A 21,799-nucleotide genomic window follows, 5' to 3' on the forward strand; every position below is an offset into this window, starting at 1 on the left:
CTTTAATGAAGGTTTATAATGAATGGTTCATTGAAGTAGATTGCAACGGGGCTTGGCCAGAAAACTTAAAATAGTTTATTATTATTATTATTATTATTTAGAAAGGATGGTTTTTAAAAGGGGAAGAGGCGTGGGAAGACGACGGAGAGAAGGGAGACGTGGTGAAATAAGAACCCTATCAGGTGTGGATCATTAAATCACTGGGCGTCCCATTAACCCTTATCCTATCTCAAGGTACACTTAATAACAGCAGCTAAAACAGCGGGATAGCGTGTGATCGCCGCTGCCTGCGGTCCGTCTGTCGAGGGAAGCAAAACAGCGGCAGAAGAAGCCAAAAGGAGGGGTCGCGACTTGCGATGACGGAAGGGTGCATTCGAGCAGCGGTCGACGCTATCCATTCCACCCCCACTAAGGCCGTCGTCTACCTCTCCGGCGGCGCTTCCCAGGTCCTTCATCCTCCCTTCTCCTCTTCCTCTCTCTATATTTCTTTCTTCCTTTGTTGATTTTGATCCCCGATCATCGGAAGAAGAGGGGAGAGACAGAGAGACTGACTGGATGTTGGTAATGTAACAGGCTCTCGGATGGCTGATGTCCCTCCCGGGGGCGTCCAACACGATTCTTGAAGTCGTCGTCCCCTACTCCAAGAATTCCATGACCCAATTGCTCGGCAAGGTACGCCTCCTCAATCCAGCCTGTTCTTTACATTCCTTCTTCTCTTTTTTGATGTTTATATTCATGAGGAAATCAGGGGAAGATTATAATTAAGTAGGGCGTCATTTGTGAATCTTATATGAATTGGTCTTAGAAATTGTCGTTGGACGTCCTTGATTAATGTCTCATAGAGGCATGCTTCGATATAGAGGGACTGTCGGGGATGTGTGGAGACTCTTTAGAAGATATACTCATATCGTAGAGTGATGATGTTGCCGAGTGGATGTGCTTTGATGTAACGTGAACATATAATTGAGATCTTAATTGGATGAAGGTTGGAGTAGTTCAGTAACTTGTCTTTTGAATTGACGAAATTATAGAAATGAGTCTCTAACTGTCAACAACAACAATAACAAGGTCGTAAGTCACAATTATTTGGGGTTGGCTACATAGATCTTTTGCTGTCATTAAAAAATAAATATAAAGATAACAAAATAGGTTGCTGAAAAGTCTGATAACTAGACATGGGACCAGATGAGTGAGATAACCCTTCTGTTTTTGTATTTGTCCTTCTAGCCATTCTTCAATTTTTTTGGATTCCTTTGTTTTAATGGATTTGGTTGTTATAAAGCTAGTTTTTTTAACCAGCATATAATTTGAGTTGTCTCGCTTTGGACTTAGAATCATGTCTCATAAATGGATTTTTTTTCTTCCATCAATGCAACATAGGAAACTGTAGCCCAATATAGGAAACTCTAGCAACACCCATAGTGATATAGGACAAGTATATCTCATACTAAATGTTTAATCTTGTGCCCACAATTCCACAATATAGCGTGAGGTATATTGAAAGGCAGTTGTTTGAATGATTAGGAAGAGTCAACCTTGATGATCACCTCTTAGGGTACAGACTTAGTAAGATATATCAAGATATAAGCGCAAGTAGGTTTACTCCCTTCCCCTAGAAAGGTAATGTCATCAATTTTTTAGAGTTTCTCCCAGGAGGCCAGACATTTAGAGTAGGTTATTTGGTTTGATAAACTCAAGCGGTATTCTAGAGAATTGACCCTGGTAGGAGGTGCTATGAGCCTATGACCCTTTTCTCTGAAGTATGAAAGTTCTCTTTATAGGGAAATAAAGAAAGTTCTTTACGCCTTAAAAAAATTATGAACTCCCAATTACAATCTTCATTCTATCCTCGTCCAAATTGAATAGGAAGCCAAAATAATAAAATTAAAAAATATCAACAATAAAATAAGCCAAACCTGATGTCATTTTTTTTCAAAATTAGTAATGTATATATTTACTACCAATAAAGTCATATGATTTACAATTATTGAATAAATTACTTTTTTTAAAGCACATCTGAGTTGATATTGCATTTGGTTAAAATGATTGAATTTTTTATTATTATTGTAGTTTACTATCATATTATTTGTTAGATTTGAAATGCATTGCTTATTGAAAAGATATGCTAACATATTATTTTAAGTGGCTTTCAAGTTTGGCCATGATCTGGACTCTACTAATGAGATTATATATTGATTATAAGTTCTAAAGCTAGTTTTTTGTACCCTAATACATGGATAAATGTGTTATCTACACCAAGGTTTGACTTACTAGACTGAGCCAGTGTGCCGGTCGATCTGTGCCGCTCTGTATTGGTGTACCAACATGGTACGCCGGTGTGTACTGGTTTTTCGATGAGGAAGAAAAAGAGGTTGAAGAGGAAGGTCCAGAGGAGGAACAGAGGAGGAAGAATGAAGAAGGAAGAAGGAAGAATAAGAAGAAAAAAAAAAAGGAGGAGAAGAAGTGCAGCGATACCTGGGAAGCAGCGGCAGCGTTGAAGGGAAGTAGCATCATCGCAGCGACAAAGAGGCAATGCCACTGCAGCATCGCAATGGTGAAGTGACGTGAGGTAGCAATGTTACAATGGTGAAGAGGTAGCGTCGCTGCAGCATCACAGTGGCGAAGCGGTGAATAAGCAACTCTGTGACTTCGTATGCGAGAAGAGCCCTAATCTGCCTTTTTTTTAATGCTGAAATGGACTAGGGCCCACCACTTTTTGATTTTTTTTTATTTTAATTCAGACTGCCCGAAACGAAGTGGTCAACGTATTGGTCCATGCTCGGACCGGTATGTACCGCACAGACCAAACCATTTTGTGTGGTACAGCAATCCCTGATCTACATTACGAGGGTTAAACATAATTTTGACTCTTGTCACAGAGATACAACATTGCTACAGTCATTACTATTCTGACTTCTGTTATGTAAGTGGCCTTAGTTATAGTTATGATCATTTGTGAATTTAGATATGAACTTTAATTATATTCATAATTATTCATGATTAATTAAACCTTCTGCACTATGATGTTTTTTGTTTACTTATGTTTTATTATGAAGATGTATTTGAATGATTGTGTTTCAAAACTTATCCTGTGTGCTTTTGTACTGTTTATGTTAAAAGTTATGGTTTGTAAAGCATAGAAAGTTTATGTTTTGATCTTTCATATAAGCAAAAAAGAAGATTAACATTGCATGTATGAATGCATAGAGAACGTACAAACTCAACAAAATATTACTTCATGATATGTTTTATCAGTATATGAGTTTCAGAATTTATTGTTTATATCTTGTTGTTAAAATTTTTCATATCACGAGGAATTGTTTTTAGATTTGTTTGGAGGAAATAAAATGTGTTGCTTGTCATGATGTTTATTACAATAAACATTTGTGTGGATGTTATGTGGTGAACTTATTATATATTGAGTTATGTTTAACTGTTTAAGTGTCTTAAGTCTTTGTATAGGTTTAGGCCTTGCAATTCTCGTAGGAAAAATTAGGTTCTTAAATCTGATTTCCGCAAAGTTTAGGCCTTTACGTATGATCACTCCACAACACCCAAGTACTTCTTTGATACCAACTGAGCAGAATGTATTGGAGGCATTACAATTTATGAGAAGAGGATTATTACATAAATTGTAACATTCCCAATCTGGCAAAGAGTGTGGTGCAACGCCACAATTCACCTTTTTAATATGTTCATCTTTTCGGTTTTGGGGGGGTATGTTTTCTACATAAAAATTTTAAACAAGTATGGCAAGCTTTTTGATTGCTTATTTTCCTGAATCCTTGTTTTCAGATTCCTGCACAATTTGTTAGCAACCAAACTGCAGAGGAAATGGCACTGTTGGCATACAATCGTGCATTGAAGCTTTCAAGACCAGGTTCTTCTTTTAAAGACCTGTACAACATATGTTGCATTGGATATTCTAAACAGTTTCTCTATGCCACTGTGTGATGCTTGGACATGTTGCACATAATTGCTCAAATTTTTTAACTTGTAACTTCTACTAGTGCTGATCGACTTCCAATACAAGTTGAGCATCCGGAACAAATGTGAATGGTATACGATTCTGTATTGAGTTGTTTCAGCACTCAGGCATAACTTGGTGATCGTATCAAATCATTGATATTTCTAGCTCGTCTCAGAATTTTGTCTAACTAGGATTTGTGTTAAGTCTACTGTTTTCTTTTTCCTATTTTTTCCTATTTTTGAACTGGCTTTATATTTCATTTTTGGTGGGTCTCTCATTTTAAGGTTTAGGAAATAATCTTTATATGTTGGGATTTGATAGGATATGATAGGAGTCGACAATAATTATGTAGGATTTGATTATATAAAAATTATTTTCCTTTTTAAGTTATCTTTGATCTTAAATAATCTAGATTATGTAGAAAGGAATTAGATGAACTAATATCATTGAATTTGTTCAAGGCTTTTGGCTTATACATCTCTTCTCCCTTTTCCTAAATTTTCAGTCTTAGTTTTTCTTCTTCCGCTACCATTCATTTTACATTGAAGTGGTGCTACTGTGTTCAATTAAGATCAAGATGGACAGTATTATGAAGACCATAATTGAAGTAACAAGAAGCTGATGAAGGTTAGATCTAGCTTGAGTCAACTTTTAGTCTAAACAAGGTGACATTTCTGTCCAATGCCTTATTTTTTTTGTTGACATTTTTTTCTGAATGATCATTTGTATCATTTATCTTAGGTGTCTAATTTGTCCAAGTAAGTTGAGTTTGGAGATCTTTAGGTTTAGGAATCAATCTTAGTATGCTAATATTTGGTTAAATAGTGGTTCTCTTGTTTTTACAATTAAGTTTGAGCTTAAGTTCTAGATTACATATAAGGATATTGAATTTCTTTTTTATGGCAAGCTTTACAGATAAATAATAGTATATTCAGCAAGATCTTCAATTTCGAATAATATCGCTCGTACTGGGTGGTACGTACCGGTCAGTCAGCAGATCGGTACACAGACCGCTCGCTACCGGACAGTATTATATATATATATATATATATATATATATAGAGAGAGAGAGAGAGAGAGAGAGAGAGAGAGAGAGCAGAGAGGCGACGTCGCCTTGCATAGGGAGAAGAGAGACGACAACGAATTTTTATTATTATTATATATATATATATATATGTATATCGATGGTATACCGAGCGGTATACAGTACCGGACCGTACCGAGCGAATGTCGAAACTCCGGTAGGGTACGATATTTCAATCCTTGATATTCAGCACTTTGGCCTAGATTTTTTTCTCTCTTCCTGGTTCTTCTATTTATATCTTCTCCCTCCTTATCTCCAGAAGTCGTTATACATTAATCTTCCATGGGTTATTCTTTACTTGTCAACCGTGAACTTTAGCTGATCCATTTGAATGAAAGAAAGGAACTCTAGTTCCAACTTTTGAAGTAATAATCCAATATACATTTGAATGAAAAAAAGGAACTCCAGTTCCAAATTTTTTTCTACTTATAATGCAAAATCATTATACTTTTTTGAAGATTTCTTTGTTCCTTGAACATCAACTTGTAGATTATTTAATCTACTTAACGGTAGGTTTGATGGGAACTGGGCATACTTATTGACAAGGTTTAGAAAAACTGGCACTGGTACTTGTACCAAGCCCAAAATCTGACCAGTATATACCGGTCGATGTTGTAATCATAACAGTTGGACTCAACCAAAAAAGAATGATAAATGGCTACTGAAACCTGAGGTGGACTTTAGTCTATTGGCATACCAACTCGCCCTGGACTGGTTTGTGCCTTGTATACCTGGCAGCACACTTGCAGTATTTAAAACCATGCTTTCTGATATGTCAATTATGGATATTCTTACGTGATTAACACATTTCAGTCAATGTTTGGAAAAGCAGGTTTACCAGTTTTGGGTGTTGGATTTACGGGGTCCTTGGCTACTACATATACAAAACATGGAGACCACAGGTATCATTGTTGTTGCCTTTTATTTTCTATTCATAGGAAATGAGATGTTGTCATTTGGTGGTTGAATTCAATTTTGGTGTAGATGAAATATGTTCTCTGAAGTAATTGAGTCAGTGTGCTTCTGGGACAGTAAATAAAATATATTTCTTCAGAAGTCTATGAAACCATTTTTTTGGCAAAAAGAATTAAATTGTTTAGTTGGCCAACTATGTTATAACTCATGTCTATGCTCAATTGAAACAAAATTATGGAATATACGGGAAGATACGAAAGACTAGTATGTCTGGTTGCTTGTCCTTTTTAAACATGAAACTGCATCATATACAGCTAGTGATTCATTTCTTCAGATCAAGTAAAATACTCTTCTATGTCATGTTCCTACATATCTTTTGATGATCATACAGTCTATATTGTCTTCCTACTTAATTTTTAACTGTCATGCAGATTTTACTTGTCTACCCGAACATGTGATCGTCTTTGGACATCAAGTGTTACTTTGTTGAAGGTATTCATGGATAATATTTCTATACTAGATTTGTTTTTACTACTATACTATATTACTTAAGAACTGTCTTTATTAGGGTTTGCGAACTCGAGAAGAAGAAGACAGGGTTTCCAGTCATTTCTTATTAAAGGTATAATATTATGCGTTTTTGCATGATTTCATAATGTGAACATAAATAATGAGATGAGTACTTTATAAACTAATCATAATCGATAGGCCAATTATGCAGCAGTTTGGTAATATTGGGCTACCTTCCTATTAAGTGTTAATTATTGTTTGCTTACTTTCAAACTGTTGCTTTTTGTGTTGTCTTTTTGTGCTAGATCATCAGAATCATATAATGATAAGCATTATATCATTCAAAGAATGATGTATTAGTCTGTTTTGGATGCCTGATGCATGATGATGATTTGGATCAATAAGACTTGATGAGCTATCGAATAAGACCTATTCTGTGCATGTCTTTTACATGAGAAAAAAAGTTACAAGATGCACAATTTGCTGGCTTACTTCATTGAGATGAAATATGTGCAAAGAGTGGGATCTTGAAAAGGGGGATTGGTATATAAGAACTAACAGGCTCACTACTACTGGAGCATTTTGAGAGAGAAATAGGATCCATTATATGCAAGTTTCTTTTTTCTCGAGCTAAGGCCATACAACTTTCACTTTCTGTTGTTTCCTTGATGATATCATGTTATATACCTAATTTATGTTGATTGGTTGTTTAAGGTTCCATATGCTGTGCCCATGTTGGTTAGCTTTTGTCATTATATGTATTGTGGTAATATGGAACCACACCATAGTCTGTGCCATACTCTGGCAAGGACAGTTATTATACTTTTATAATGTGATCTCATATGGCATCATTGGCAATGGCACTAATGCTGTGTGCTTGTATGACGCCAATGTGAGATGTACTGCACTTTCAGAACTTAGTGATGTAAGTTATGTATTACTTGTATTGATTATTTGAGAATTAGATCGAAAAGCAGATTTAGCTTGATTGAGGAAGAAGAAATAGAATAATTGTGCTTGCATATATATGCCACTTGGCTTATTTGAGTGACTTCTGTTGTTAGAGGTCTGTTGCAATATGTGCTACTTGCATATATGCTACTACCCTATTGCAATATAACCAAAGTGCTCACTTCTTTCTCAAAACGCACACAGCTTTTGTTTATCACTCATTTATTAGGAATGTAGCAGTGCTCATTTCTTATTGTACAACACAATTTTTTTTTTGTGTCTTTTTTTTCTAATACTTTTCTGATTACTTCACTTAATATCATGATATGCATTATTGAAACTTGATTATTTATCATCCTTTTAGTGCAGTTAAATATATCTTTCTAACCATTGTTTGATGTTCCGGATATTGGCGCCGTGCTGGCCTGACCATTATTGGTCTGGTACATGCTGGTATACCAACACATGGCACGTCAGCATGTGCCATGGAACCTTTTAAGATTTGAGTATATACAGTTGAGTGGCATGTGCCACGGTTTATGCTGTTGACTGCCAGGCCATTGGACTGGTACATACCTGATGTAACAGTTCAGTCTATACCTGCTTCTGAATTCTTTTAGTTTATTGTTTTTGAGACTTATTCTTCTTATTCATGTAGCATTGCTGTAGTCTATCATCGTACTAGTTTTGTTAATTTCTATGCGGAGTATGAGCTGTAATGATGCAGTTGAGCTTCTTAATTGTTGATTGCGTTTTTATGACATGTATAATTTGCAACTATCCTGATGAAATGTTACCTGATTTTGAAAGGCAATTTCAGATGCCTGCAAAGTTTCTGCCACTTTTAGTTCAGAATTGTATGAATCTGAAGTACCCGATGAATATGAAAGGCAAGTTGATGAGGATGAGGAGCTACAACAAATTATTGATGGGAAGCTTTGCATGAAGATTTATGATTTTTCTGGCGGTACTGTGAAAATAGTTAGATTCTTTGATGTCATCTTACAAAACTTAATTTGCTTGTACTTCTTATAAAACTTAATTTGCTTCTAATATTTGTGAGCTAACAAGCATCTGTGCTTGTAGATAAGGACACAGCTTCAGAGAGGATGGTGATATTGCCAGGTTCATTTAATCCATTGCATGATGGACATCTGAGACTCTCGGAAATTGCATCAAGGTATTGAAATACACTCAAAGATTTTAGTTGATCTGCATTGTCTATTTTTTCATATTCCTGTTTACATCTATGTTACTTGTAGTCCTAGAAGTAGCAAAACCATTATCTATGTTTTCACATTCCTGTGTGCATTGTCTATTTTTTCTTTCAAGGTTGCTTGGAGCATTAGTGTGCTAATATATTGCAGTTGAGTTCCAGTGCTCTTAGTTTAACATATTGCAGAGAAAGACCTAGCTGTGTCGAAGGTGATATTATGGCCCTTAGTTTGACTAGTGATATTCCCATCAATACAGAGTGGTAGAACAAAAAACGATTCATGTCGCTAACTTATAAGGAGATTGCTATTGCAGCTAGATTTACTAAAAGAAACTTCTAGTGAACGTCAGTAAATTGGGCCGACTAAATCATCTTATGACTAGCTATGACAATCACTGATGTTATTATTTTTTCATTCGTTCATTGATGTACGGTTAGCTATTGGGAATATAAGATCAAAGGAGTGGTTATTTGGTGTTGGGTTTGGGCTTGCAAACCAATACAAGGCAAAGTAGCAGCAGTTTGTTGTGATGTAAATTGTATCATTAACCATCTTAGAGCCCACATATCAACCTGCCAACAACCTCCGCAATATGGGCAGTATGGACCATTAATAGTTCCATTTTGGCACACATGATGGCCCTTAATATTGTTCATGGCAAGGTATGTAATTTCGAATAATACCGCCCGGTACAGGCGATACGTACCGGTCCGTCAGTTTACCGGCATACGGACCGCCCGTTATCGGGCGGAACGAAAAAATAAATAAATAAATAATATATATATTAATATATAAATTAAAGGCGACACGACGTCACTTTTTTCGGCGACGTCGCCTTATATATAAAGAATATTTATATATAAATATAAATAAATAAATAAATATATAAATATAAATAAATATATATATATATATATATATATATAAACGAACGTCGCCCCGCGTGGGAGAAGGAAAAGGCGACGTCGCCTTTTATAAATAAATAAATAAATAAATAAATATATATATATATATATATATATATACGAGGTGACATCGTGTCGCCTCGGCGACGTCGCCCCGCGTGGGAGAAGGAAAAGGCGATGCGACGTCGCCTTTATATATATATATATACCGAGCGGTATACCGGTATACTGTTTCGTACCGTACCGAGCAAACGTCGAAACTCCGGTACGGTATGAAATTGTATACCTTGGTTCATGGTTTCTGTAGTTCTAGATTTTATTTGTCTGGCCTTTAACATTGTTCTGGATTTTTTTAATACATCTTGTATCTTTCTTTAACATTCTAGAGCTATCTTTTGCAGTAGCTCTTCAATTAGGATGGATGGATTTTCTAAAAAAAGGTTGCATGGATTGCCTTATTTTCTACTGAGCTATGTAGAGTCAGTGTCGGTCATTTGATATTATGGTGAGGCCAATTTGTGCTTTGCGTAGTGCAAGGAATGCATCTAGAATGTGGCGCTAAAGTCCTTTTCCTCCAACCATACCAAATCACTTGGTGTGGCCTAGATTTAAAACCTTGTTAGCTATTGCTTTGTGAGGCATCAGTACCTGCCAAATTGGCTTACGATTTCTATGGGTGTTTTAGTTATGCTGCTTGATGTCTATCAAATTATATGATTCAAATTTTCAAAAGAAAGACTTAGGGACAATTTAATTGACTAAATTGAACCTCGTTGATGTATATTGAGCAACTTGTGTGCGTGATTGAGATCGAGGTCAAGTTAGATGTAAAAAGTATATGATGGCAAGCTTATCAATATTTTTTGTTTTTCTTTTCTTTTCTTTCTTTAGGGAACTGGTCATAATGTGACATTCCTAGAAATCTTATTCTCTCTATACTATTTACATGCTGCATGATCCTTGTTTTCTTACCACTCCAATTCTCTCGCACTATCACAAATTGTGTTGAGGACAGTTCAACCTAAACTAAAGCAAGTGAATCTTAAATTTTGGTTTGTCTTTCTAGATGTTGATAGGCAAGAACATAGCAACTCATTTTCAGAGTACATTTTCTATCACACCCAAGGATGTCACCAGGCGCTCAAGCACTCACATAAGTGGGACAAGGCAAGGTGAGGCTCAAGCACCTCGATTTGAATTCGAGCAAGTGCTTGCAATTGGGCATGGCTCAGTCGGGCACTTGCAATTGGGCGCGACTGCACACTTGAGCCCAAGTGCGCACCTGAACCAAGTGATATTGGGTTTGGCAAATTGGTTCCATCAAACCAGATGAGCCTCCCACCGCATACCCCCCTCCTCCGGAAATTCTAATGACGAACTTGCATCTTCTTGCAGTAATTCTCTCTCCTTTGTTGCTTTTCATCTTTCTCCTCCCCTTCCCCCTTTTCCATCATCATCGCCTCTCTTCGAGACTCCCCGATATTCCCCCTCCCCCTCCCTCCTTCTCCCTAATAGCTCCCCTCTTGCTGTTGTCACCTTCTCCTTCTTTTCCTCATCGAGCCTCATGCTCCCTCTTGATTGCCCCCTATCCTTTCTCATCCTCTTCTTCTCCCCTCCCAACCGATAGCCTCCATTCTTCTTCTCCTTGTCTAAGCTTCTCCTCCATCTTCTTCCTTTCGATCTTTCTCTTGTAGTGATAGTAATTGTTCCTAATAGTTAATTTTTATCTCAATTTTATTTTAGTAACTGTACTTCTCGTTATTTATATTTTTTTAATTTTAATATTCACGAGAGTCTCACTTTGCTCAGGCGAGCACCTAGCACCTTTGACTATACTGGTCACATCAGAACTTATTAGTTTGGTGTTATATCTATGGTTTGCCGTACCGGACTATACCGCCCGGTACGGGCGGTACGTACCGGTCCGACAGACTTTCGGTACGCGGACCACATCTTACCGGTCCGGTACTGTAGCAGTACTGTAGCACGGCACGCCTGAATATACCGCTCGGTACACCTGGGTGTACCGCTCGGTATACCGCTCGGTATACCGTACCGTACCGATACCGAGCCCAGATCGAAACTCCGGTACGGTACGGTATTGCGAACCTTGGTTATATCCCAAATGAAATACCCTGTTTAAGAGAATGTCCATCTTATGTCAATGCTCGATTATTGTGAGATCTAAGACCTTGATCTGTTGGTAGTACTAAATGTATGTACATATCTTGTTCTTAGAGAACGAAAATTAAATGTCTTAGCGAGTTCCAAAAAGACCATATAACTGTGTGTTTTTGTTTTCCTAAATGCCTATCAGTCTTATGTAAAGACTTCACCATTTTCTTCCAAATTCTGAATTCAAAATAATAGCACTGCACTTCCACAATGTCTTGTAATCCTCATACCAATTAGGTTGAAATTCTAAATTTTTTAAAGTGGTTTCTTGTTTCCGTACTACTTTTGCCAATTTTCATTCAGCCAATCTGTACTATTGCATACTGGTTGGTTATGAGGGCATATTACCTTTTTCTTTTTGATGATTCAGTGTATTACTTCTGACTTTAGAAATTCAGCTTTAGCATTTCTGTCCATTACAAAATTTGGTTGTTGATGATTCAGTGTATGACAAGATAGCTAGGTAGGTGCCTAAAGTGAATATAGCTAAGATTCAATATAACAGATTGTCAACATATATACATTATACACAACAGCAAGAAGCCATAAATCCTGACATTTTCATATTGTTTGCATGGATCTTTTCTCACCATCTGACTTGGGAAATTTTTGTATCGTTCTCATAAGATGCTTGACAACATTATAATGCTTGAACAACAAATGTGTATTTATTTATCAAGATTTGCATGGACAGTTCATGTCAAATCTTTTGTTCTGCAATCATAGTGACATGATTTATAATAAATGAACTGAGCTTCAAACAAGGTAAGGTGACATGGTAATTTGCAAATTCTATCTAAAACATTTACTATAAAACATTTATCTATAAAGTTGTTATGAAGTCAGAAGATAAATCTAGTTGGGTGCAATAACAAGTCATGTCCATAGACTAAACTGTTTATAAGTTAAACAATGTGCCCAAGCAATACATATTTTCGGTTGAAACTAATTTCATTATGGTAATTAAATTAAATCTTTTGTATGTAAAAATATTTGCTATGACTCGGAGTCTCTGTCATCCCTTAGCTTGATAAAATCATCGCATGTTTGCCCAAAAAAAAAGCACTCTTTTACCATGCAGGCAATCACTGTTTCTCCATCTAGGTGCACAATAGCTGCTTGCCTAAAACGCCCTAAAGTGCGACTGCCTAGGGGTGGTGGTGACAATGTATTAAAAAATTATGCTCCTTCTTGTTTCGTCTGATTCATTTTGAATCAGAAATGTGAAATGCTACTCTAGTGCACTGGTATATATTCTCACTGGAATAGTGATTTATGGCAACTACAAATAAAAAAAAGAAATTTTTATATGAGATGTGTGATTGCCGAAAAAAACTGAATAACATTACTTTTCACCAGCATTCTTTGACACCCTCTGAAGTTGAATAGTTTGGTTTTGCATTTGTTTAATTATTTTTAATTTATCCTTTTGATTTCTGATGCAGCATCTGTGAGAACGGATTTCCATGCTTCGAGATATCAGTGATCAATCCTGACAAACCACCATTGTCTTTGGCTGAAATTAAAAGTCGAGTAGAACAATTTAGAAAGGCAGGTTTGTGCTGCTACTAGTATTTTTGAGACAAGTCTGCACTACTCCTAGCTATCTAAAGCTGCTGCTTGTTTTTTGAGGCAATTTTTTGTGCTGGTACTAGTTATCTGCAATCAGTGATTTTTATTTTTTTCATTTTCCTTCATGAAAACATACGAAATATGAGGATCGTAATCTCGTACCAGGTACTGTATCGGTCTCTAGCCAGATCGGTATGTACCAACTGGTGCCAGTTTACTGAGACACATTACACTAGTATGTATTGTAAGAAAAGAGGAGGTAAGCAGCAACAAACGACAGCAAGAAGAGAGGTCCACGAAGAAGAGGGCTCGCAATTTGCAAGCCCTAATTTCAACCCTTCAATTTTCTTTTAATAATTGGAACTGACCAGACTCTCTGAAATGGTGGTGGTCCACATGCCAGTTCACACCTGGACATGTAAATACCAGTTGGGAGTTCCCTGTGGAGTGATATATCATGAGGTCAGGTTTTTTCAGTAAATAGCCAAAGTTGTCAAAATGCCTACTTGGTCCTAGGTGGTAACCATACAAGGGTTAGGTAAAAGACAAACACATAGGCAGGCATCAAGGGAGAATTACTATAAAGTTAATACATGTTCGTCAGTTCATCGATCATATAAAAATTAAGTGTAAACATATTTTTATCAATTCACAATCTAAGTATTATTTTCTCATGTTGGCTTATTTCTTGTTGATCTTCAATCCAGGGAAAACTGTCATTATCTCAAACCAGCCATACTTCTATAAGAAAGCAGAAATTTTCCCTGGAAGTGCCTTTGTGATTGGGGCAGACACTGCTGTGAGGCTTATTAATGTAAGAATTTAATAGTTGCTAAATTCTTAGCTATATTTTGCTTATAAGACACCATCAATAGAGCAAATTAATTTACTTAGTGCTAGCAGATAGATACACGAACTAAGAATATGTTCTTTCCATTGTGATAGCAATAATTGTAATAGCTTTTCTGAAGAACTGTTGATTCGAATAGCTCACGCTAAACAAGATTCTTCTCTTTCTGTTAGCCGAAATATTATGGTGGAAGTTATAGCCAAATGCTGGAGATTCTTCTTGGCTGCAAAAGAACAGGTTGCACATTTCTAGTTGGTGGCCGCTTGGTCGATGGAGTTTTCAAGGTATATGATACTTTTTCCAGGTGTTGTTTGTGTTTTATGGTCATTTTCACCAAATTCAACAATAACAATTGCTATTCTTCAGGTTCTTGAAGATGTTGATATTCCTCAAGAGTTGAATGACATGTTCATCTCCATACCACTGGAAAAGTTTCGCATGGATATTTCATCAACCGAGATAAGGAAGAGCAAGAACATGTGAGCCGCATATGATAACGTGATATGTATTAAAAGGTACATAATTGATGAATTCGAGACTCTCCATACTTGGATGAAACAAGAATAACATTTAGAACCATATCAACATTATGACTTTTGAGTTCTTGAAAGTCAAGTAGATAATTGATCTTTTGCATGTTAATCAAGCTGTCATTTCTAATTTTGTTGTTCACAATGAACACAACGCACACTAGACAGGAACTTTGGACAATGAATGAAATGATGTGTGTTCATAATTGAGCATTAGTCTTGTAGATACTTACATGGCAACCATGAATAAACAAAATCTGATTCATCTTATACAATTATTTTGTCCAGCTAATAGCCTTAAAGAGAAGTGTGTTAAGGCCTTGGTGGCATTTCCAATTTTCCAGTGCTTCCTTCCCACATTTCCAAAACCTTGCTCATCGAAGGTCTATTGGCAGGATTTACCTGTATACACCATAATCCAACCATTATCATCTTTCTCGCAACCTCTCCTGTTTCACTGGTCAACCCAGAAATGCCCACCTCACAGTACTTGTTAAGATTGTCATAGATCCAATGTGGAAAATATATCTCACTAGTATTTTCCACTCCTGCATCCAAGTTCTTCCTTCCTCCAGCCATCTCAAGCAGCATCATGCCATAGCTATAAACATCAGACTTGCTGGATACAGCTCCGATGCTCCTAGTGACCACTTCCGGAGCAATGTACCCAAAAGTCCCCCTTGCAGCCGCCATTGAAATGACGCTCACTTTGGGAGGGCATATCTTGGCAAGTCCGAAATCAGAAATCTTGGGATGGAAATCTTGGTCCAGTAGGATGTTGTGGGGCTTGATATCAAAATGCACGATGCGGGTGTTGCATCCCCGGTGCAAATATTCTAAGCCTCGGGCAACACCGACGGCGATCTCGTATAATTTCTCCCACCCTAGGTTTTGTGTCTCAGTTTTCGATTTATCGGCATAAATGAACTGCTCCAAGGACCCATTTGGCATGAAGTCATACACCAAAGCCCTCTTTGGTCCCTCTAAGCAAAACCCTAGAAGACTCACAATGTTAACGTGGGATGTTCTACTGATGCTGGCAACCTCATTGATGAATTCTTCTCCGTTGCCTTTGGTTTCGCTTAGGACCTTCACCGCCACCAGATGACCATCTTTGAGAGTCCCCTTGAACACGGTACCGTATCCACCTTGCCCTAGTTTGTTACTGAAGGAATTGGTCATTCTCTTTATTTCTGAGTACTTGTATCTCTTTGGGACCAAGGAACCATATCGAAGTAGGAAGCCTTCGACACCCTTCACAGGGTCTTTAGAAGATGGCATGGAAGAGAGGTTCTGCATAAGGGATTTGGAGGAGGGGGAGTTTCCTTGCTTCTTCTTGTGCCTGTAGTGGATAAAGCCAAAACAAAGTAGGAGGAAGAAACCAGCTGATGCTGCAATACCTGTTGTTCATGACAAATAACAAACAACATGAGCCGAAGGAACCATATGAAAGAATCCAAGTCCAGATTTCAAGCGCTGCAACTTCTCCAGAGATTAGGTTCAGCAATTTTTTGAGGTTCATCAAATTATGCTTTGTTTTCTAATGAAGTGACTTGTTCCATGGAAATAATCTAATTTGAAAGCTACAAGATGAGTGAGGGCTATATCTATACCAGATTTGATGCAGCTGTGGCTTTTCATGAGACTAAACAAAGACGATCTACTCTGTTTGAAACTCGGTCAATAGCAATAACAATGGTCACCAATTGAGGTTATTAACATGGAGTAGTTGATGCCCATTGAGGAGCAAATCTTATGACCATATGAACGAACAGAAACTTCAGAAGTTGTATCTCATTTACATATTCATTAAACAAGCAAAAACTGTTATCTCAACTATCAGAGATAAAAAGTATCATTACGGAAACTGTATAAAATTATGCAAAGCAGGAGAAATAAGTTGTTACTTACCTATTATAATTCCATGTTTCAGTTTACTCTTGCTCTTTCCTGCAGCATATGAAAATTATTTCCATAAGATCACTGAAAATGATAAGCGTGATTAAGAAGCATGTACAGAACAGCGTAAAGGAATATCCCAATATCTACTCCAAAAACCTACTGATATGTATTTTCTTTTAAACCGCTATATCATCCAAAAACCTACTGATATGTATTGTCCCTTGCTCCCAGATTTATGTTATTAAATATTTAAGAAAGCAACAGGATGTCAGAATGCAAAATAGAAAGAAAATATAAAGACTCTGCCATTTGACCGAAAAAAGAATCAGATAAAATATGCTAGGCAGGCAAATTTTGAGAAAGAAAATGTTGATAATTTGGAACATTAAATATTAGTCTTTGCTTGGCCTGTCCCTGTGAACACCAAGCCTTCCAATGCCATAAATTTACTGCTTCCTGATTTGATTACATGTGGAACAAGTCATAAGACTGACAATCCAAGCTCTATAACTTGGTGTTTTCCTCATTTTTGCATCCGGACGCCTGTGGCGTGGATGGATAGCAGGAAGTGATTCATGAGACTAGTTTAGATTATTTGCGTGTGCGCACGCGCACACACACAAAGAATGAAGAAAGAAGATGAAAGGTGACAGCATTGCGGATGTATAAAATGGAAGAAACAATAGTTGAGATGATCGATCAGTTTGGATTCCTTAGAACACACTAAGTGAATCATATATGACTGAAAAACCTATGAGGTCAAAAAATGGTTCAGAAGTTTTTGATTTTAGATATACATAATATATTAATCCAAATTATATACCTAACTTGAGTTAAGAATTTAAAATGATCTGGTAATAAACAGCGATTTTTAATTTAAAATATAACAAAGCAATCAATCCCACAATTCAATCTTTTTAAAATGTCGTCAGTTTAGAACTTTCTCGCTCTACTCTTCCCTATATAATCACTGACACGAGTACGATGAGGAGTCGAAAAGATTTTTATTATCTTTTTTCTTTCAAAATAAAATTTTTATTTATTATTATTGCGTGGACTGTTGCGCTTCCATGTTTTAGTTTTTATAAACCTTCCTTTAGTCCTTATGTTAGTTTTTTAAGTTTTGTTCTAACAATTACGGTAAAATAATTTTTGTATTCCCTTCCAAAATCTGGCTTCGAATTCTCTCTTCAGTCGATTAACAAGTTAGTATATGATCCTACCTATCTAATTTAGTTTATTGTCGATTTAATAATATTGGATCCATTTTGATTTAGGAAATAAAATGCATGGAATTTATAATTTTTATCACAATGAAATAGAAATTTTAATGAACACAACGCCCAATCGATTCTTATCTAAATTTTAGTCGGATGGGTCCCGCCCGAGTCAAGTTGCAGCTAAGCTAATCTCGGAGTCATGAATCCATGTCGAGTCGATTAAGCAACTCGAGCCGTGCCATGATTTTGACTTCTGATGGTTCGGTCAATCGTGGTTTACCAATTTGTCCAATCTCGTAAAATCCACACCATCATCTTTTTGACGACGGTGACACTGCCGCTTGACCCGTCCATCGTATTCCAACGTTATCTTACCACGCGCATCGGACCCCACCAGATGTCCAAGTCAAGTTTAACGTTCACCGCCTACTCTCCAGAAAGAGAGAGACGGAGTGGGTGGCCAAATCGGTTGACCAGTAGACCAGAGATGGTGACAGGTGGGGCCCAATGTCTGACAATACCAGCAGTGGTGAGTGAAAACTAACCTAAACGACATTAAAATAAGATCGATATATGTGACAAAATTCACACAAAATCATGTTAATTTCGGAGCTGACAACAGCCATGGGAGACATTTGCTGCTACCTTAGATCGCACGGTACCACCTTAATGGAAGGTCAAAAGCAGCATTACTTTTTCCCTGATGTGACATTAATTGAATGAAAATTAAATCAAAGAAATCAAAAGAGGACTACCAACTCGGATAGTGGCATGATTCCATAGTGTTTCTTTTTATATTTTTATGATGATGTTTTAAATTCAGATAGTCTACTAATTATGAAGTTTGACTAAGTCAATGGCTGCGTTTGGGGTGGCCAAGGACCGGAGATCGTTGTTCTCAGGGCATGGAAGAAAGATGAAGGCGGGCTCTGTTCTTCCGAGACAGAGGATGTGATGGGCCAACTCTCGTATTAAATGAAGAACGAAGTTTCATACAGCAACCACTAGACCTACTGTGATTCTTCTAGTTTCTCTGGTACTCCTACCGATCTCTTGATTACCGGTGAAAGGCCCAAATTATAATGGATCGACAGAAGGTGCAGCTCTGAACGAAATAGAACGAGAAGCAGAGCGGTAGAAGATAAGTAGGCGTACCTGAACAATTGTACGATTCTATTCTTCCGTCGGAGCAGAAGCAGGCGAAAACCGAAGTCGTACTACTGGTCTTGTTCAACCCACACCACCCACCGGATTGCTCGCAGTGGCTGCAGGCAGTGTTGGTGGACGCCGACCAGTTCAATTCGAATCCTTCGTGCAACACCTCTCTGAACCCGTTCGCGAGTTCATACTGATAAGACTTCAGATATTCCTGCAGGACCGGAGCCACGATGACGGCTTCGCAGTTGTGAGGAACGAAGGAATTGTTCTCGATCATCTCGTCTGTGAGAACAAAAGATTTCTTTCCAAGGCAGGGACTCATGTATTCGGTGAGGCCGTCGCTGCAGTTGAAGAAGAAGGTGAGATTGGCGTCGGAGGGAGCGTAGGCCAGAGAGGAATTGGTTAGAACGGTGAGGTTGTGGCGGACTCTGGGACAGGCATCCACACTGCTGACGATGTCGTCGTCGGCGAGGGAGATGATACGGTGGCCGTAGTCGATGTGGGTGACCGTGTAGTTATCGGTGGCAAGGCTGAGAATCGGCGTGTTGTCTCGGCAAATCACCTTGAAGTCTTGGTAGCCGCAGTGGGTGAAAAGCTCATCCGTATCATTAGCGAGCCAGAACGGGTAGGTGATGTTGGTTACGCTGCCACAGCTCGTTGAGAGTTCCTGGCAGGCGTAATCGGAAGCGAAGCTAACGGCGGCGATGGAGAATAGCAGGACAAGGAAAAGGAGAGGGATGGGAAGAGGAAGAAGCGGCGGCGGCGACGGAGGTGGTCGGATTTGAGAAGGCATGTTGGGTTTGGGTCGGATCGGGGGAAGAGGGAAGGGGGCGGTGGAAAGCGAAGACTTTCTTCTTTATTCTGGAAGGCTTGCTGTGGTGTTTTATATGGTGATGATGGTGGGTTGTGTGCTCGTCTTCTCCTTCCCCCACGCGCGACACGGTGAATGCGAAGGGTGATGGATGGCTTCGGTCCTGATACAATCTTCCATCCTTGCTCTTGCATTCTTGTGTTGGATGATGATGTGGCGTGGGTGACCAAAAGATCACGTGGAAGCTGGCAGTGATAGGATGAGGACTGCACGCCAGAGGGTCAATGCAGTACAGCCCTTTCAAAGTTACGGGGTGAGCGGACCATATGGTATGAGATCATCGGAACCCTACACGTCCTTTCTTTTCCTGTTGGACTTCGTACATTAGCTGCATCCTTACATGCGTATTATTATGCTCCGTCGTCTTCTTCCCGGCGTTGCCGAGTCCAGCCAGCTCACCGTCGATTTGAAGTGACGGTGGACGGGAACTGCTTTTGGGTTTCTTAATTGATCATCAAGAGAGTCGGGTTTTGAAATGATTTAATTGATTTATTATTAGTTACCAATGATTTAATTTTAAATGATATAAACGATTTTGATTTAGAGGTGTATTTTTATCTAATTTAAATTAAATTAAATTAATTTTAATTTAAAAGATATGTTCAATTTATTGTCCTAAGTCTTTGATCAATTTAAACCGAATAAGCAAATCGATCTAAAAACCCATTTATAAATTAGACTCAATTTCATAAATCTTATCATGTCTATCCAGTTTTATTCAATCGAACTGAATCGATTCATTTAAAAATTATATATTTTTAAATTAATTAAAATTATAAATCAGTTAATTGGTTAAGTGAATTGAGGTAATCGATTTTGAATCAGTTTAGTTATTAGGTCTGAATTGGTTTGGATTCGGATTATCTTATTTTAATTGAATTAAATTATCAATTCGATCGTTAACGATTGGTTCGAACTGATTTAAACACTCCTAATAATAATTTTTTTAAAAAATTAAAATTAAAAATCATATTGTTTCAAAATGTGATTACCCCTAGCATCAAAGGCAATCAATCAAAGTAATGAGATCAGGAAGCCAAAACTATCCAAAATCTATCCACACATTATGAGTTCTACGCATAAATTTGCTAGCCAATTTATGGAGCGATTTTTCTCCCTAAATAAATGTATCACTTTAAATTCCTCAAACATATTTAGAAAATTTAAAATGTTTTGTTTTCAATAACATATCTTATATCTCATGGTGGCTTCAAGTTGTCATGGACTTAGCTGGTTTTGCCTAAGTCGTGCGGTACCCTTGCGTGTCCGTCCGCAAAGGTCAGCCTCCCCGAAGCCTCCCATGTCCCTTAAGACCCCCAAAAGAGAGAAACGGGTTAGAGAAAATACCTCATTCGAGATCCACAAGCAAACATCTCCGAAAACACTTCACAAGCTCTGAATAGTTGCACAACAAAGGGTAAAATGGTCCATTATATATCAAAAATCTCTCACACGTGTCCACATGACATAACTTTTATTTACAAGCCTAAAGCGGTCATCAACCCTACTAAAATGGGACTATTAAGCCTTCGGTCATCCCTCTACATGCTGTACAAAGCATGAACATACCAAAAGACACAGACATACATAAGCATTACATCAAACATCCTGTTTCGAAGTTTGTCCGTGACATTCTCCCCCACTTATTCCTTCGACGTTCTCGTCGAAGCCTTTGTGAACACTGCAACTCCTCGCCTTTGCTGAGTCTTCAATCTTCTGCTCCAGCTGCAATGCGCCTCCTGGCTCCCAACTGCTGAATTTGAGTAGTCGAACCTTTGATCCACCATGCTGCTTCAACTCGCCAATGACTCTGACTCTAGTGTGGGGTTGGCTGAGTTGTGTTGATCCCTGTTGGTTCCTGCGGATCCTCCAGATGAATGAAAAGACCATCCTTACTACGCCAGTCTCTCAAATGCCTCATGCTGCTTGAACTGGGTGGGTGCTTGTTGGAGCTTTAACGAGCATCATC

The 21,799-nt window shown here is 37.9% G+C and overlaps 2 protein-coding genes across 3 annotated transcripts; one reads left to right on the forward strand and one right to left on the reverse strand.

Annotated features, from left to right (window-relative positions):
* Window positions 1-132: 132 nt before the first annotated feature.
* LOC103981708 (uncharacterized) lies at window positions 133-14,791 on the forward strand. Of its 2 annotated transcripts, none has more exons than XM_065103815.1 (12): window positions 133-446; window positions 574-672; window positions 3,796-3,880; window positions 5,887-5,956; window positions 6,401-6,461; window positions 6,538-6,591; window positions 8,241-8,397; window positions 8,517-8,610; window positions 13,173-13,282; window positions 14,007-14,113; window positions 14,323-14,433; window positions 14,516-14,791. In XM_065103815.1, the coding sequence occupies exons 1-12, from the start codon at window positions 357-359 to the stop codon at window positions 14,630-14,632; spliced, it is 1,155 nt and encodes a 384-aa protein (XP_064959887.1). In that variant the 5' UTR covers window positions 133-356; the 3' UTR covers window positions 14,633-14,791. The 2 variants fall into 2 exon arrangements, with proteins under 2 accessions (XP_064959887.1, XP_064959888.1); XM_065103816.1 differs by having other exon boundaries at window positions 235-446; window positions 8,529-8,610.
* Window positions 14,792-14,860: 69 nt separating this feature from the next.
* On the reverse strand, window positions 14,861-19,939 carry LOC135609965 (LEAF RUST 10 DISEASE-RESISTANCE LOCUS RECEPTOR-LIKE PROTEIN KINASE-like 2.4). The gene is made up of 3 exons (XM_065103814.1): window positions 18,957-19,939; window positions 16,591-16,629; window positions 14,861-16,079 (listed from the first exon to the last, which is right to left on the reverse strand). Exons 1-3 carry the CDS (start codon window positions 19,750-19,752, stop codon window positions 14,992-14,994), a joined length of 1,923 nt encoding a protein of 640 aa, XP_064959886.1. The 5' UTR covers window positions 19,753-19,939; the 3' UTR covers window positions 14,861-14,991.
* Between the last annotated feature and the right edge of the window lie 1,860 nt (window positions 19,940-21,799).

Source organism: Musa acuminata, chromosome BXJ2-4 (assembly GCF_036884655.1).
Source record: "Musa acuminata AAA Group cultivar baxijiao chromosome BXJ2-4, Cavendish_Baxijiao_AAA, whole genome shotgun sequence".
NCBI lineage: Eukaryota > Viridiplantae > Streptophyta > Magnoliopsida > Zingiberales > Musaceae > Musa > Musa acuminata.